The sequence below is a fragment of the Amblyomma americanum genome, chromosome 3, assembly GCF_052857255.1.
Source record: "Amblyomma americanum isolate KBUSLIRL-KWMA chromosome 3, ASM5285725v1, whole genome shotgun sequence".
Lineage (NCBI taxonomy): Eukaryota > Metazoa > Arthropoda > Arachnida > Ixodida > Ixodidae > Amblyomma > Amblyomma americanum.
Window position 1 is genome coordinate 32166498 of NC_135499.1, and position 19454 is coordinate 32185951.

Below are 19454 nucleotides of genomic sequence, written 5' to 3' on the forward strand. Positions count from 1 at the left end.
GAAACGCTGAATTGGCTTTTGAATTGTTAGACTATCTCAGTTCAAGGGCCTTTGAAATGGCAGGTATTAAAATAGTTTGGTTTTCATGGGGTGTAATGACCCAAAGTGGAAGGCTCGGGATAATTTCGACTATCTCGGGTTCTTTAATGTGAAGTACTTTGGTTTGGGCTAGTTGGTTCATAGCTGTACATGATGTCAAAACAGCGCAAAGGAACAAAGACGAGAGAGGACGAGCCTCTCTCGTCCTTGTTCCTTTCGCGCCGTCCTGACATCATTCTTTAACGTGCACTGACATTGGACCGCACACGGATCTCTAGTATTTCGCCTCCATCAAAATGCGACCACCGTGGCTTGGATCTAACCTGCGTCTTTCGGGCCAGCAGCCGAGCACCGTAACCACTGTGCCACCATGGCGACCAGGGTATTAAACTTTCTTGCCTTATACACATTACAGAAAAAGGAGTAACCAATCACAATTAAAATATCAATCATTTCATCTCAAATGTAACTAATTTTTGTGGTCAATTACAGCCTTCAGAAGTTATTCGAACACTTACAAAAGAGTAATCGATTACTGTTGCAATATTTTCCTTCCCACTTTTATTACCATAGTATGAATATGCACTGACCAGAAGAGCCACTGCGGCTGTCTGTCGTAATTCATACACTTAATTTTCACCAGCAGTTGCTCTTATAAATTTTCATCGGTATTATTTCAATGTTTCCTTGTGAAAACATCAGCAGCAGCACTGAAGGCTTCTTCGGTGCACAAGCTGGAGGGAAGGGCACAGCTGTAACGTAAGAAGACCTGGCGCACCATATCGGGGCACCCCTTCATTGTTGTTCGCATTCCGAGAGGACAAAGTTAAAGCTCATTAAACATGGCTTCTGTTGTGCCGTCCATGCGAACCATGAAACAGAGGGCTAGTCAGATCGAATATTCCACAAGGACCAGGTGCACAGTCAATGCATAAAAATATATGTACGAGCACTGACCGACTCAAGATGTCTTATTAATAGGGGTGTGCGAGTATTCGAAAATTGATATTCGAAAATTCCCGAATACTCGCCAGCGATCCTATACTGAGCATACTTTCATAAATTCGACAGTGGCAAAAGCACACCATCTGGGCAAATTAGCCGATAATCGAGTTGAAAATTCCAGGAAAACAACACAGAGGTCCTATCCGCTTCCTTCTCCGCCGTTTATCACGCGGCCCGACCGCCTCCCGACGCCGCAAGGCTTCACCTCGCGAGAATTTCCCCAAGTGGGCTTTCCCACATATCACCCATGCTGCGAACAAGATGGCCGACGGCCCGCTTCGAGCAATCGCAACGTGAAATCGCGCTTTTTTTTAAATCCTTCGGTAATACGTTACATATTTAATGCCCACATCCGAAGAATGCGTCCTGTCGCCTTCAGAACTCTGCGAGCGTGACTTCCGCTATCCCGTTCTGTAAACTACGCTATGCGGGAAAGCCTACTTGCGGCCTTGAAGGTATTGGTGAGCGCTACCAAAATACGGAAAGGGACGAACACACAAGACAAGCGCTTTCTAACAACTGTTTATTATCTGAAGGGGCATGCCTATATACACATATTAACGTCAAGTCATACACAGAAGAGGGAATAGCACACGACGCTGACAAGAGCGATATGAAGGAAAAATATATAATAATAAAATATCAACGCGTGCCTTTACAACAGCCGAAGATTGCTATTCCTTGCGGAATGCCGCGGGGGGCCTCCCGAAGGGGCGCGTCGAGTAGTCACAATAGGGAAAGCGATCCTGTTAAAATCCCGCCTATTGCATGGTGCATTGTAACCTGCACACCTCTTTAGCGGGCGTAACGGCAGGCGTGGCAACAATCAGAAGGCTAGGGCAAAAAAATAGCCTGGCTGCGTAGTTTCGGTTTCTGAGCTTCACGGCTGCCCCATGGTAACTTCAAATGTCGGCCCGTGCATTCGCCGATGGTCCAATCCCAGCTCCGCGCGGTTTATTTCTTTTTCCTTTTTCGAAACCGCCTCGCCACTCCGACGCCAGTGTGTGTTCCCCGGCCCCTTCCTTGCATTTGTGTTGTTCTTCCAGCACTCCAAAATGGGTGGCTAGTCACGGGCTTACAGGTGTTAGCGCGATGGAGCTGCCTCATAAGGCCTTACTGCATCTTCAGCATTTTCGGCAGCATTTCTTTTTTTGGGGGAGGGGGGAGAGCAATTTTATTAACAGAGGCCTTCGGATGAACCGGGCATTTCTTCCAGTCCCTTGAACTCCGAATGAATGAGATTCAATAGTCACCATGTTATTTTTTTGTTGCCGGTCTTCTCATTTTATGGATTTTGTTTTGCATGACCTCATACTGTTATGCTGTCAATGACAATTGAGCTCATTGGAGACCGACTCACTGGATGTTCGTGAATCACCATTGGAATCTCGGTGGCCCTTGAGAGCAGATTCAAAATCACTAAAAGTTGTGAAAAAAAATAATTAAAAATTTAGAACAGAAAACCTTGATTTAATTACCAAATGTTTTACTACAGACAACCGTTGTGTTGGTAAACAAAGGTGGCGCTGCAGTTGGCATCGACGTAAGGTGTGGCCAAAAATCGTCGTCATCAACCACTTCGCCCAATGCAGGGCAAAGGCCTCTCCCATATCTCTCCAACTGACCCTGTCCTGTGCAAGCTGCGGCCACCCTCTCCCCCTATCCCAGCAAACTTATTCTTATCTGCCCACCTAACTTTCTACCACTCCCTGCTATGCTTGTTTTCGCTTGGAATCCAGTCCGTTACCCTTCCGGACCATCGGTTATCATGCCTTTGCATTACGTGCCCAGCCCCAACTCCATTTCTTCCTCTTGATTCCGACTAGGACATTGTTAACCTGCGTTTGTGCCCTCACCCACTCTGCCCCCTTTCCATAGCTCGCTTCATTGTCCTTAACTTAAGCTGAACCCTTTTCATTATCCTTCCAGTTTCTGCCCCATACGTGAGTACCAGTAAGATATAGCTGTTGTATAGTTTTCTCTTGAGGGATATTGATAAACTGCCATTCAAGATCTGAGAGAACGTGCCGTTCTTTAAGTTACTTTGCTCTCTTGATCCGGATCTGCGGTCACTACCTGCCCTAAGTAGATGCATTCTCTAACCACTTCTAGCGCCTCGCTACGACCAAAAATGAAGCATGCTTGCACTGCGCCCAGCGACACTGCTCTCGAAGCCAACTCACATGTGTGAATATTTCATAGCGTGCGCACCGTATGTGGTTAAAAACATTTCTGCTTAGGCTTTAGGAGTAGTTCTGCGCTTTTTCAGCCTGTTTGCCAGATGGTACTACTAAGTGGAGCGCTGCATCGGCGTCCGTCTTCACTTTTGGTTGGCAGCAAGTAACAGAGCCATTGCAGCAAATGACTGTGTTGATTGATTAAATGAAACCGAGAAACCATGAAGTATAGAGAAAAACTAATTGTCCACATTTCTCAACTTCCACGCTGATATGGCATACCCGACTACTAATGAATGAGGGATGAAGACTCCATGGAAGATGCGAAGCAGCTTTGCCTGCACTTTCACATGACGAACCTTGTGATGTGTTTCCTGTTTTCTCTGAGCCACTTCATTCCGGAGAACGGGGAACATTACTGGAAATTTCTGTCTCAGAGTTACTTTGAACAAGGCAAATGACATCTCTATTCTTTGAAATTTGTCGAGTGTACAGCAAGGCACTTCAAGCTGCTTGTAAAATTTTTGAGCATGTTTTATTGTGGATGTTTTATTAAAAGTTTTTACACTAGCGAATTCCAGGACCCATTGACCCTGAATATTACTATTAGGCAGTAGATTTTAGTTACTTAATGAAGCATTTCTAGTGGAGCCGGTTGAAGTGTGAAACAATGTAGTCGAAGGAATGGTTACACACTGTTGTATTCCATACACTCTCTCCTATCGTTAGGTCACGCAATTGATCAAACAGTAAAATTCTGAGCAGTGAACACAATGGCTTGCCTAAAACAATTATTCTAATCGTGCATTTCTGTAACAATATAATGGGATCGATGTATGTTTTTTGTGTACATCTCTAAGTTTGGACACAATGTAATACATGACTAAATTATTGCTAAATACAAAACAGGCAAAGTGGTTCCGTAGCCACCCTCAGCCCGACATCCCACTGGCTGTGCCAAACTCTCGTTCTGAACACTGGCAGGTTAAGTCACTGTAGGCAACATTTAATGGCAGCATGTCTGGAACCAGGTTAGGTTCTTCCCTATATCACACATCTGACAATCGCATGGTCAGCTTCTCCACAGCTGCAGCAAACTGAGGGCCAAAAGTGGTGGCCACAGATGGTGGTGGTCAAGTAGAATGCCAGGGTGGCTTGCCTTGTGGTGCGGGACTGTATTCTGCTGTTCACTCAAGTGAGCCTTTCTAGTGAATCACACCTCCGCTAATAATAGAGTGAAACCTGACAATATTGGACCGGTAAAAATCTTAAAGTATCAATATAGCCGAAATTCGTGCCCCTCATGTAAAGCCCTCACCCAAGGGCTAAAGGTATCTGAAATAAACAAATAAATATAAAATGATGTCAAACCCTTATGATGCAGAAGGTAAATTTAGTCAACGAAAGAACGGCAACTGGGATAGACCTTTTCGGTAGTTTCAGCACAGTTTCGAAGCCGCTTGTGGCGATTGCAGAGGCCGAAAAATCCGAGCGGCACACAATATTCAGGTTGGCTTCGCCACACAACACCGCAGCACACAGCGGCGGTGGGGATCAAATGGCGGCCAGGGTGGCTTCCTCACATTACAGCGGTGTCGCGTAAAAAATCGGCTGCCAGGGCGAAAGCTATCGCCGTTTTCACCGCCTGCGCTACTTGATAGTCGGCGTGAGCAGAGAATGGCTTCTGGAAAGTTACAACAACTGACAGTGTCACTGGTTTAATCATGGCACTGTATTCGGGTGCGAGAAGAGCAAACGGATTCTGACCGCCTGGCTACCGGCTTTTCTCACTGCTATATCTACTGTGGCGCTATTGAAAAAGCGAGGTAAAGCGTGAACCCTGAAGCGAACGCTTGCCATTCCACCACCAGTCACCTGTGCAGTGAGGTAGAGCCTGCCGCCTGCCATCCGACCGGGCAGATTAGCCCTCGGCAGTTAAATATATCTGTTTTATGGCAAACCACGTTCGATATATGGAGTAAGAAATGCATGTGTTTGAAGAAAATATTCAGGAACAGTTCGATATAGCCAATATTTCACAAGAGCAATGTTCGCTGTAACGAGGTTTGACTGTATTGCCACGCATAGGTTTACTCTAAACAAAAGTTGACCTTTCTCGAAAGAAAAGTTCCCGCTTTTGCTGGCAATGCCAGCTGTGAGAGCAGGCGGTAAGACAGACGTTGCAGACATTTGCCATCATTCTTGAAGGGGAACTGCCTTTCCAAACTTACCTCTACAAATATTCAGCAACATGACACATGACACATTGCACATTTTTGAGGCTAGATTCAAATTTTCACCTCTGCCACAATGTTTTGGGAATGCATACAAAGCGAAAATTAAGACGAAATAATTTGCTTTACTGTTTCCTAATACAAACCACTTAGTCAAAGTTTCGAACATTTCGAACGCCTATACTCACAGTACTTAATGTTCAGCTGCCTTGCAGACGAGTCAGCGGGTGAATTTCAACCAGGTTAAATACGTATCTCATACCTTCCCAGGGTTTTCAGTGGATAATATGCCATGGCCACGGAGAATTTTGTCCGTGACAGTACATGATTACTTCTGCGTATCAAAACAACCAAAGCCTATACCTCAAATTCGACAACAGAGAACATCGATCGAGTGTGTCGCTTCATTTCGCAGTGCTTATAGAACTCTCGGTATTTTGAGCATGTAACAAAATGACAGATTTACCTCAAGGTACACATCTCAAACAATGTGGTCGTTGACCTGCGAAATACATTTCCCGCTTAGTCGTGCTTCATCGACATTAATCGTCTGCTCCACACAGTGCGAGTGATTAACGAGCTTTTCACCTTTAATCACTTTCCTAAATAGCTGTCAAGCTGGCAGACCTTCCTGAAGCTGCACTGCAGACAGTACATCGTGCCACACTGCAGATGCAGCGTGAGAGCTCTGCACGTGCACGAAAGAGAGAGGGAATGCAGCGTCGCGAGGAGAAAGCACGCAGTAGGTATCCCCAGTTTATATTTTTCTGCCGGAGATGGCGCTCCCCGTCAGGAGCAGTAGCGCCACTTGGCGGTGCTTTTAGAGCCTATAGCAGATGTTCAAGAACTCCAATAAGATAAAAAGCCATTTTGTTCATTTTCAAATTGCGCGAAACAATGGAGAAAGAGGAGGGAGGACACACATACATACACAGAGCCCAAATAAATAGCCTACACGACGGCATAGTCTGAAGCAAAGCCTCTTGCTTCGGAGTGAACTCGTCGATGCTACAGCGTTTTTCGGCACGTCAACTGGCTATAAATTGGGTACAGAGCTTTTGCTTAATCTCATCTTGCCTACAACAAATTGGATGCGAATAAATTTTAAATTCGGCCCGTTTTTTATTTCGTTGGTTGAGTGGGCAGCTTCTAGGCCTAACAAGAAACGCCAGTCTGTTGCAGAAATGGTTCACCTTATGAAAACCAGATCAAACCGCTATCATTGCAGTTATCGTTGAGTCTCCATTTGTGTACATTGACTGATGTGACATAAACTGTAATTAACCCGCAAAATGCTTTTGCTTACTGTATGCACATGTGCATTCGCCATTCTAAAACTCTCCATCAGCTGCAAGAGCATCATGAATCATGATCATGTGCTGTGTCTGGCGGCATGAACCCATTCATCATGAAGATGGCCAGTCGCCAGCAACGCATCACTGTACCAACACGTTTGACATGCCAGAGGTGGTTTTTCGGCATCACTTGCCGTTCTCATTAGCTGTGGTGCTCTAGCTCTGCACTAAGCTCGCGAGTTAGCTCGCAAGTTGTTTTCAGGTGTATAAGGGCATGCGTACACTCCGCACCATGGTGAACCTCTGAAAACTGCGTCTGCACACACACACGAGAAACAAAGGAAGATGGTTTTTAGCTATTTATTTCCTGCAAGAAAAAAAAATTTCTAACAGCGGCATCTCGTGGTTCTTGCAGTGCCTGCATAAAAGGAATCCAAATTGTATACTACCATTTGCCGAGAAGTCTGATTACAGCAGTAACTTACGTTGAGCGATGTAGCAGACGGCAAGTCGTCGTGGCGACTTCTGGTTCACGGCAGCGAGTGCACAGTGTACCAAGTGAGTGCACACCACAAATACTTTCCACTCCTTTTTTTTTGCCTTGAGCTAAGTATAGAATGCCATATTGTGCCAAGAAGCTAGCTGTCTGTTAATTACCATCGGCAATCAGCAGCTGCTGTGGCTGCCAGCTGTCATTGCAAAGCCATGTGTAGCTGCGTATATTATTTTAATATTTAAGCACACCTCTAACTTTTACGGTGCAGAAAAGAGTATCTGAAATATTGTTTTTATTTACTGAAGTACACTGGAAGGATGAGGCTGCTTTTGATTACCTATTTACCATGGCATCTGATGCACAACTAAAAATGTGATTAATTTTTCTTTTGTCGCATTTCGTTTATCGGCAATGATCAATAGTGCTGCTGGGAATTTCGCTGCGCAAAGTGGAACGCAGCGGCACCCTGCTGCTGCTCAGTCGCTATCGAACTGACACCCGCTTCTGGTGTTTAGACCAGTCAGGTAGGGTTGAAAACAATGTTTTCGAAAACGACAAAACTCGGAATACAGGTCTTGAACTGTACTTTCAAGCGCGGCACAATATACACCTTAGGGACTGTGGGACATTTGCCCTCGTGCTGTCTGCTGTTCATCCGGAAAAGCGATTGCCAGTGTAAGAAAGCCAGGTAAATGGTGCACAATTATAGTTTTCTTTAATGCATAAGACTCAACTACTTATTTTATGCATGACGCATCCTGCAAGGAACGAGCACTGGCACAGGGCATCCACTTCCTGCCACTCATCCAAAACTACCTTAGACACCACAAATAGGTCGGCATCACAAAGGGGTCACAAAGACGGTCATTTTTCTTAAAAAGGGTCGACTTACACATGGGAATATACTGTAGCCTCACTAGTTCTCGGAGTTGTTTAATGTGATAAGGCAGGAATGGATTCAGTACCACCAGGACTCCCATTTTTCAACCAGTGGAGAAGTGTAGTGGCACCCAAATACCACTTAAGTGCCTCTGGCACACAGGGTGGCCACTTGATGCAACTTCTTCATTATCATCCTCAGCCTAAGTCCACTGCAGAAAAAAGGCCCCTACCACTGACCTCGAAGTGCCCCTACCCTGTCCTTGCCAGCTGTAGCCAACTTAACCCTGTAAACTTCCTAATCTCATCCTGAGCCCACCTGACCCTCTGCCGCCCCCTGCTATGCTTTGCTTCTTTTGGAATCCATTCAGTTACTGTTAACAATAATCACCTATCTTGTCTTTGCATTACATGCCCTGGGTTAACCAACTTATATGTGGGTTAACCAGTCACCTCAACTTCAGGAGCCAACTGATGCTGCATCACCATTCACAGTCAATTTCCTTTCAGAAAACACCCCACGGGGACAGCAGGAAAGAAAAATAAAGCATCAGGGGGAGTGGGAGCAATTACTCACCGCAGCATGCGCTCGTTTTCGGCGTTGAGCTTGTCAGCGTCGCGTGACTTGAGGGCCATCCAGCGCTTGATAAGGTCCTGGTGCTCACGGTCCAGTGCATTGAAGTTGCGCTCCAAGCTGTTGTAGGCCAGCTGCAGGGCCTCGTGCTCATCCCGCAGCAGCTGCATGGGTACCGCTCACGTGTCACAGCGCTGCACCTCTGTCAGGTGGCCCCATTCAGCATTATGTCTCGTGAGCATTACTATGCAATGCAGTCATATTCATTCATTTATTTATTTGTACGTACTGCAACCCACTGCTTATAGTAAACTACAAGACATCTCCGACCAAAAGTTTTTTTATTTGAAAATCCTGACATTTCGGAGCCGCCTCAGCTTCTTCTAGAGAGATAAAAGGGGGCTATTGACGCAATAATTTCGAAATGTCGGGACAGTTGATTTAAAGAGTTTTGGTTCGAGATGTCTAGCCGTTTACTATAATATGTGAAACCAAACCAGTAAGGCAATTCTGCTGAAATGTTTAGTTTTCAAACCATAGCTTCGGCCCAAGAAGAAGGGGCTTTGCAACCGCATGCGAGAAATGATTAAAACACAAAATAAAAATGCGTCACAGCTGTGATGCATTTCTTTTTCTAGCTCCATCAGAAATTGTTTTGATTTGAATGCATTGGAAGAGAGCATCACTCCTAACAGTCCTTATGAAAAAACGGCACGTGAATCCATTTGTGCACACAAAAAGTGGCAAACCAAGTCGGGAGAGTGGACGCAAGCGTTTTTTCTTCAATTGGAGGGGACACTTGAGCTCCGCCTTACAGGTATAAGCCATATGTCATTCTCTACTTGACATTCATAGGTCGTGGCGAGTCCTCATACTACTACCAGGTACAGCAGTTAAGCAATGCGTCACTGCACTGGCAGTGATCACAGCCACCAGTAGGGATTGTGTGATCCATGTTGCTCTCCCCAAGCAAGCTCGGGCAACCAATCGTTAACTGCCACCTGCCTCCCACTGGCTACAGCTGGCGCAACGCTCCTCCGAACTTTCCAGAGCTTCCTCCGACCTTTCTGGCTGCAGATGGTGAGACATTCAAGCTCCCCACCCTTCCCACTCAGCTAATAAAGTTTATTGCTGGCTGTCTGTCCAAACTAACACTAGCTTACCCAAGACAAGACTTGCTCGGGTTTGGTACATTTGGAATAGTGCTTCCGCACTAAAAATTGGAGCTATCGACCAGTTTTACGCAATTCAGCAGATCTGTTTTAAGGTTCCCAGAAATTATGAATCTTTGAAGGGAGACAGCCACACAAGCGGCACAAGTACTGTCGGTTACAGAACACACCCACGAGTGAATTCGGAGAGCTCGGTCTATTCGGGCTGAGTACTGTGTCTCATCGTCGTTCGTCCTTGTGGTTTGCATGGTTTTGACGCTAGGTTTTCTCTAATTCAATTCTACTATCAACAAAGCTTGTGGGACACGTGTGCTCAGGAATAATTTTAATGTTGCTTGCGCTGCACCACAACTGAGTCCTCTGGTCATCCGGTACTGGTACAAGTGGATAGAGCATACGCATCCCCTCCTGGTCCCAAGACTTTCGGACAACCAGTTTGCAAGCCAGCACCAAAAAAAAGAAATGTGGCTGGTTTAAGGGTATGGCTTGACACGGTTAATTCAGCGAGAAGCAGTACAAGCATCCAAAAGCTTGGTATCTGCACTGGCTGTTGCTGGGCTTTTGTATTAGACAAACAAGAGGTGTGTGTGTGTGTGCGTGTGCATGTGTGTGTGTGTGTGTGTGTGTGTGTGTGTGTGTGTGTGTGTGTGTGTGTGTGTGTGTGTGTGCGTGCGTGCGTGTGTGTGTGTGTGTGTGTGTGTGCGTGCGTGCGTGTGTGTGTGTGTGTGTGTGTGTGTGTGTGCGTGCACACGTGCGTGCATGTGTGTGCGTGTGTGTGTGTGTGTGTGTGTGTGTGCGCGCGCTTGCCTTCGTGCAAGGCAACAATTAGGGCTAGTTGGTTGTACATACTGATGCTTCCCCGTATTACCACCACACAGCTACATGGGACAAAACAATGAACACAAGACGAGCATGCAACAGACAACCGGCTTGTAAACCAGTAGTCAGTTGTGTGCTTGTCTTGTGGTTGCTATTTTGTCCCTTGTAGGTTCCTAGCGGTAGCGCGCAGAATTCATCTGCTCTTGCCTTCTTCAATCACGATTACACTGACGGCAATACTGGCTGACGTCCCTTCGATAGTGCCTCACTGTAAAAATGTTGTAATGGTCATTATTGCCGGGGGAACCGAATAACTCAGGCGTGTTTGCACTACACGCATCTGGGACTTCGGAATGTGGAAGGAGGAAAGAGAAAAGGTGCAGGCGGTGCAATCACAACAGAAGGTGGTAAGAATGTGAGGTACTGAGAGGGGAAATACGAGGAGCAAGAGCTAGCTCGTTGATTGAGATCCGGCAGGGAGAAGCATGGTGTAAGAAAAGTCAAGACCACAGGGAGCGCAGCAGGGCTAGCTTGGACGAGCGCTCGTCCCTGTCTGTTCCCTCTGCGTCCTCGGTGTTTTAGCGCTTCTGAAAATGTCAAATCTGCACCAACTAGCCCGATCCGCTACCCCTTTTGTCTTTGTACCGCTCTTATCCGAGACTCTTATATGTAGCTCTCTGTTAAAATACCATTTGCACAACCCAGCCCTTTCCAATCTGTCACCATCACATGGGCATCCCCGGAAATAAGTGCGCTAATGCCCAAGAAGTGGCACCGGCGCATGGCCTCCCTAACCTCTACATATGTACCCTCACTGAACCTCTCGAATACTGTCCTACTGTACACCACTACTGCCATGCCCATAGCATATACCCGCCACCTACTCAAGCACACCCAAAGCACGCACTGGCAACCACTCCAGACACACTCCTTCCAAGTCTTTCACCCCGCCCTCTTTCTGCCCACTGCAACACTTGCAACGCCACCTCTGCCATCGCCTCCAGGAGTGCCCACACCCTCCTCCTTCTGGCCATGCTGGAAGGAGCAGCCAGAGGGCATAAAAAACAGGGGCCATGTGAAAGCTTAGTGCAGCTACAGCCACAGCAACTGGCGCACTTTCTAAGGCTCAATGGTGGCCTTCTGGAAAGGCACAGGAAAGCCAATTTTAAGCATGACATGCTCTTAGCTCCCATTCGGCAAATATCATCCATGAACTGTGGCCAATCGGAGAGAAAACATGCTAGCCAACTTTGTGAAACTTTCCTTGATGACGATTATCAGTGTGCACAGAGCAGAAGCGGGGTTTTGAAATCTCTGCAGGCAGCAGTGCTGTAACATTGTATGTGCTACACCACTTGGATCTCATCATTGCCGCTTTACCTATCACTCAGCAGGTGGTTATAAGGTGGCCGTGCAAAGTAATTCTGCTAAGGCACTGCAAAAGCCTCTCATGCTTATATATATGCTCGATGATGAGAGACTGCAATTTTGTGAGCAAGTTTTGTTGATAAAAGAAAAATCTACCCAACTTTCAGTATGGCGCAGCCTCGTTCCACGTGTTGTATTCATGTAATTTGTTTCCCTTCTTATTTGGTGCCCGCAACAGCAATCCTCACGCAGCAATCCTCACGCTACAATCGTAGCTGAGCTACATTCGGGTAAACAAGGCATTTGTACAGTCTCAACTGTCTAGAATTAGCGAATAAATTTAATTTCTCATATACCCACTGTCCTGCGCAGTAGTAAACTTTAAATGGTACTCGGAGTCAGTGTAAACATGGCTGTACTTTCTGTGCAGCATAGTATACAGCAGTTTAGATGTCACTGCTGTTCTTTTGGAGATACAGCAACAAACTGGTAATTTTTCTGTGCACCTGCATCCCATAAACTTCTGCAACCAACAGCAAACATTTTCAATACTTTTGCTTAGAAACCAATCAACATTAAGGGATCATATGCGTAAAACGTGCACTTGCTTAGTGAAGTATTCCTTGACCTCTCCGGCTGAAAGTCTTCCAAGCCCTTACTACACAAATCAACTTACTGGCATGAATTAGAAGTTTACAAAGCTATACTTTAGATTTTTTTTCCACATCTTAAAGCTTTCGAGGGCAGAAGCCATTCAACAAGGCAGGGTCAGAAATGACCCAAGCAAAAAAAAAGTGAAAAAGAATCACATTGAACAGGCACGACGATTTGTTTATCTCACCGAAAAACAGCGCGCTTACACGGGACAAATAAAGAAGACACGGACAAACACAGCGCTGACTTACAACTGCAGGTTTACTGCGTTGCTCGCAATAAATACGAGAAAGGAAAAGGAAAAACAAAACCCAAAGGAAGGCGAGGAAGATTTCCTTCTATTACATTATGTCGTCATGGTTATTCAAGATATTTAATCTTTTCTTGTGAATGCCATTGATGGTGTGCTAACGCATGACGCACCTTTCCTATCTATGATGACTGCTTCATACAGCTCGCGCTTGTGCTGGTGATTATACCACCTCAAAATCTGGCTTCGTCCAAGGTTAGGTGTGCAATTGCAGGCAGAGACATGTTTTGCCAACATGCTGCTGTATCCCGTGCGGATGTCATTGGCGTGCTCTCGTAGTAAATGGTCATTTATGCAGCGTTCACTTTGACCCACATAAGATTCACCGCATGACAGCGGGATCTCGTAGATTACCCCCATGTCACAGGTGGTGAACATTTTTTCAGGCTTCTTACTGCACCGCGCTGGTTTTGGGGCATCTTCGTTCACCATTCTGCAAAGCGAATTGAGCTTTCTGGGTGCAGTTAGGATCAAATTCACTCCCGCACGCCATACTATCTTCTTCAACGAGTGGCTGGTCCCGTCCATCTTCTCTCTTTATTTCCGTGGCTTCTTCGGGAGGCTAGATTGGCGGAGGTCTTTCAGGAGCTTGAAGCCGATCCCTAAAATGAGGGCGTCCGGGAAGCCCACTTCGCGTAGAATGCCCTCAAAAGATTGTGCATCACCGACAGCAAGCTAGCATGGAATCCCAGCTGAAGCATCCACGCAAAGCGGCTTACCGGCTGCCGACTCGACTGCCATCAGCGCATTGATTTTATACAATGCACAGTGTTACCTCTAGGGCTTTTGCCATGTGCTGACAGTTGATTCCATGAGGAAGGAAATTAAGTCATTTGACAATTGTGCAAGGAACTCCCATTTGGAAATGTTGCAATGTTTCACCATGAGTTTAGTTGAACAGAAATTCACAATTTCTTAATGTTATAGAGGTTCGAATTGCTCAAATAGTGAAAGTGCAGTGCAAATCGAGTAGCAAATACTATTCGCATACTATTCAAAATTTCTAAAATATTCCCACACCCAACTGTGCCCCATTTGTCAATCCTCCTGACACCTGCTATTTGAAAGTAATATAGCGATATGCTGTCCAGTCAGCATTAAAGTCTGGAATGATCGCGCAGTGTTAGTTTAAACCTTAGAAGCACGAAGACAAGAACGGAAGACGAGCACTGCACAGAAAAGCAGACGAATGTGCTAGGTGCAGTGCACGCGTGACAGAAACACGTTTCGTATAAACGCACCTGGTTGGCATCCCTCATGTCCTGGAGTTCCTTCATCGTGGTATCCAGGCTCTGCTTCAAGGTGCCTCCCTCTGCTTCGAGCTCTTGGATCCTGCAATCCACACAATTGCAATGAACCCACCACTGCTGTCACGTGAAAGTTGGCAGGAACACGCACCTAAACACACAATGCAGGGACAAATAGTGTCAACGGCAATTACCATGCTCAACTTTCACCTGTGATCAATGTGAATGCATACTTTGGTCAATGCCCATTAGGAAGCTGCTACAGAGCTGCCTGCTCCACTGGCCCATCTTACAGGCACTTCAGTTTCAACCTTTTTCCACCCTCTTTCTCCATGTGGGTGATCTCTAAGCCTTTCCTAAAACCAACGCTGTGTCATCATGGGCAACATCCAGAGCCACTAGTGCCAATCTGGTACATGCTCACATGTATGTTCAATCTCACCATTCTCTAGCATCTTCAGTGGATGTTTAAAACTCCCCGACAGCAGGAATGATTAGCTCAAACCGCCAGTCATGAGGTTGATAACAGGCATAATAAGCCTGACACATTAGCTGCTTGCTTACTCATTGCTGTACCTGGTCCCAATGTTCCACAGATGTCAGCAATCCTATATTTCCCACTTTTAAATGCCTATATAATATTTTTAAAAGAGAGCAAGCATTTCAAACAATTTCTGCAAAACTTGCCACACGTGCACGGGTGTCAGAATACTCTCATGGCAAATCGCACATATTTCAAAACAAACATGCAGACCAGTGCAAAAACAGAGATCATGAAAAGAATTTACAACACGCCGTACTGAATTAGTGATAGATCTATTCACACACATGAAAAGAAATAATCAAATAGCCCCCCTTTTGCTCTGTACTACACCTCTGTCATAGACCAACTAGCCCACATCTCCCCATTAATCCCATCGTTTCTGCTGTTCCGTCCACGAGTGCACAGCATGACCTGGGTTCTTAGAAAGAATTGCCAACAACTCGCTCTCAAAACGCCGCATTCGAGAAGTTTTTATTTTATTCGGCTCTTAAGACAATCGCATATCTAGAGCAAGTAATATTTTTTAAGCAGTCAGGCATGTGAAGTGTGAAGTGGCACTTGTCGCATTTCTTCAATACTTTCTACTATGCCGTCATTCGGAGGTATTTGGGGATCAAAATGGTGCAATTGACAAGATTCTAGACGCATTTTGGATGGCGCTAAAATTCGTTATCAGTGCTCTTGTACTGACCATGTGAACGATCTTTTCAACAAGATGAACTTTCCTCTCAGTGTAGCGCAACCTTTTTACGTTGTTTTTTGGTATAATATGTGGCTGATATAAACAGCCAAATAAGTCACATTGACGAATATTTCCTTGCTAGCTTTTGGATTTCAAAGCTGGAGCTCCAGATATGTCTGAAGTGCCAGCCTGAAAGTCTAAGGCCTAATCCTCACTTGCAGTATGCCGGTCTACGATGTCACAACACATGTAAACGCACAGGTATAGTCATGAATGATGAAACGTAATGTACTATGACCCATATATGTCATGACTCAGTAATTCTGCAACATATGACTCCGCACTTTACATGTAACGCAAGGTGTACAGAGTGTATAAAGTATGCGTAGTCATGACTCGATCATTCTGCAACCTAGTATACTCGGCACTTTGCAAGTAGCGCAGTCATGATAAATGACTCAACACTACTTCTGCAACATAGCATGGCTCACTGCTAATTTACCTAGAGATACCACAGTCTTATTTCATGCGCTGGCTCCCGTACTTTGCCAGTGTTCTTCTTTGACTGAGCGTAAACCCTACTCAATAGCCAGCTAGCTAATGTCATCACCACTAACCTTTTTCGGTTAAAACTGAAATCTGAAAATTGAATTTGGCATAAGTTTATCTGTTCTTATCGGCTTAACCCAAAAATCCCATCCCCTACCCATAGTCATCCTGCACCATAGCGACTCAACACTTCAATGCTTTCACATTCGTTCTGAGTAAAAATTGATTCTCTGGCTCTTTCTGGCTATGCTGACGTTAGTCCAGCAGCAAAAAATGCATTTGTCAGTGGACTGTATGAAATTTTTCCCCCCAGTCAATTCAAACGCCTGAAGTCCTTGCCAAAAAGAACAAGCTGCCACCGTTTTGAAGTGAATGGCAGTGTTATAGCCTAGTAGCCTCTCTCAGATGGATGGATGGACACAATTTTCTTGGGCAAAAGAAGACTGCCTGGGTGGCCTCCTACTGGTCCAGGAGTCCAAGGGCGTGAGCTTCACATAGGGCCTGGTCCCCTAGCCATTTCTGGCTGGCGGGCTGAGCGGTCCGCAAAGAAGCCTCTCAGGTCAGTGACCCAAAATCAGTGTTGACGCACAGATTTTACTAGCAAAACTGACTGGTGATGGCGACACTCGTACTTCACATTTTGGACTCCTCTAGCTTATAAAAGCTCCATTTTCAGTGAGAGTGGTCTCTTTGTGGTTAGAATGTGGATCCCCATTGATACAGGTCAACTTGTATTTGTCCTCACAGACCCATTAAAGGCCATTTGAGAAAGTATGTTGCACTACATGGCAGGCGCACTGAAGATTTTGTATGCTGTTGCATTTGAGCCACGCCCGAGGGGCACAAAAGTAAAATACCCAAGTTTCACAGCACAACTTCACACAGCTTCTTTTGTTATTTTCAAAAAGATCCGAGAAACGAAGGTCTGCGTCAGCCATTTAAATGAACCTGCCGTAAACTTCCACTGCATTTCCAGTGCGCAGTTCCAGAACTTCAGCAGAGCAGTTGTCGCCTCTTGATCGTCTTCATGTGCCGAATGACACTGTGCAAAATCACTATAGCAAAAACACATCTTTTGCAGCAAAGCAGAACTTAATGATGTTTTAGTTATCATTTTGAAGAACTTGAGGGGACACAAGTGCTCCGCCTTAAGGGTATGATGCAACAGCATCCATCGGTCCCTGCAGCAGCCTGCGGTCCTCTTTGTGTATCACTTCAAAGACAAGGCCATTCTTTACATTCATAGACCGTGGGGAGTTCTCACACCACTCCTGACGCAAAGGTGCAGCGTTAAGCAATGCGCCACTGCCCAGGCAGGTGGCTGTTTCAATCACAGCACCAGTGGGGCCAATAAGACTCAGGTTGCTATAACCAAGAAGCCTCTCATGACCAATTATTACCGTATAAACGTGCGCAAGGGCCGCACCCTGTTTTCCCAAAAGAAATATTAAAAAAAAACAATATCCGTGTAAGGCCCACGCCCAAACTTCCCACGACCCACGCAGGAATACCCTTCGAAATGCACGCGATGTAGCCTCCACAATCAGCTCCGGCTACGAGCAATTATGCGCTTGATCACGGAGGCGACCCATGTGCACAGGAGCTTCTAGGTACCGCCCACGAAACAGATGGCGCCCGAGGCCGTGGCTCATCATCATCATCATCGTCAACTTTTTCCTCCACCACGAGCTTCCTCTATCCATATTGGCATCAGTAACACCAGCTCCAGCCTTTTGTGGCTGTCAAAGGCACAGGAGTTGTGGTAGCGTGCTAAGTCACTGTAGTTGTGGGGTTGTGGCTTTCACGTGCGGCCACCGAGCGTTGCAGTTTTAGCATGATGGGCAAGCACCTTAATAGCTACACGGCTGGGAGTTTGCTGTCGAACACAGCAAGCTTGCGGAGGACAGGAAATTCGACGTGACCGAGAAGTGCGTCCTATGATGGACGATGATGGTGCAACCAAAAGGATGCATTGAGGAACAACACAAGCTGCAAAAAGCGGGCTTTCTGAGGCAAGCTGTGCAAGTTTCCCGAACTGGAAGAGGAGCTGCTCTACTATGTGATGGAAGTGCGGAGCTACGGCTACGCGTTAACAGCAAACATGCTGCGCGACTTCTTGTGGCATGAGCGTGCACCAGAGCACGGCACCAGCTCGAAGTCGGAATACTCCGCGAGTGACGACTGCATGCAGAATAAATGCCGCTGATTCCTTGCTTGGTGTGTTTTTACTTTAAAAAACATTTTTCGCACATCGTGTGTATCGGCCGCATCCCAAAAATGGGACCTAAAATCTGGGAAAAGAAGTGCAGCCCTTACATGCATTTCTACAGTAATTTAGCTGCCATCTATCACAGTGGGCAGGTTGTAGGTGGCAGTTCGGCCACCTGCTTTTTGCTCACAACACCGATGCCGGATTTTCTGCAGAACAGGAGCCTTAACATTGAGTAAAGCTTGAGTTCGGGCTAGTTGGTTAACATTCACAAGCATTTTTTGGCACTGCCAAGTTACTGCAAGACGACGGTAAAATGAATGCAAACACACGGACAACACGGTTAAGCGCATACTACCAATTGAAGGTTTATTGCAAGGTAAATGAAAAAAGAAAATGTTGTGCCTCGTGGCATTGCGATAACTTCAAATGCTGATAACTTTCGAAGCCGGGTTCTTGCTGGTGCTGTGCAAGGGCAGCACCCGTTCCTTTTCATGCGTCTCTATGCGCTTTCGAAATCTACCTGCAGCAACTTCTGTCTTGGAATATAAGCTGCATTTTTTTTCTGGGCTAGCGCTGCCGATGGGGCGCTTACACAGTCCCCTTCAAAACCAGACTTCATTCTGAAAGAATCGATTATCTCCCTCCTTAAAGTATTGCGGGATTTTGGCAAAATGGTTGTTTCTTGGAATTTTGCCTCGCAACTTTGTGGGGGAGGATCCGTCTGCCTGTGAACCTTAACACTATCGCGTTAAAAGCAAAAACCAGGCATGATAAAGGACAGCTGTGTCCATCAAAGTGAACCTGAAGTAAATTTCTGTTGCACTTGTACTAGCTGCAGAACAGAGGGGATACGCTCTTTCCTTCCTGTGGGAAATGGTGGGTGCTGGGACAGCTGGAGTTGCGGCACACTTCCAACACCCAGCTGCGAGTGAATGATGCAATCCACCAGCACAGCAGAGAGGGCGCGGCTTCACACATGCTGATCGTGGAGTTCAGACTTGTGTGGAAGCTCCACACTTGACAGAGAAGTGGGCTTAGCTGTGGAGACTTGCTTGGCGATGAGTAGTAACATGCCACAGATGTCCACTGTAAAAGTGGCTCTGGACCAAATTTTATCCTAAATTTATTCCACTGCAACTGATAGTTTATTATAACCTGGTCCATAAAAACCAAACAAAATAAGCGAGACCATTTGTTA

The 19454-nt window shown here is 45.9% G+C and overlaps 1 protein-coding gene across 3 annotated transcripts in view; it reads right to left on the reverse strand.

The window, feature by feature from the left end:
* Positions 1 to 19454, reverse strand: part of Atg16 (Autophagy-related 16) — a 187409-nt gene that overhangs the window by 129322 nt on the left and 38633 nt on the right. For all 3 annotated transcript variants that reach the window (XM_077657219.1, XM_077657221.1, XM_077657220.1), the window contains exons 5-6: positions 14264 to 14354; positions 8703 to 8863 (exon numbers count right to left, since the gene is read on the reverse strand). In XM_077657219.1, coding sequence (XP_077513345.1) covers positions 8703 to 8863; positions 14264 to 14354 — 252 coding nt within the window. The remainder of the gene's footprint in view (positions 1 to 8702; positions 8864 to 14263; positions 14355 to 19454) is intronic.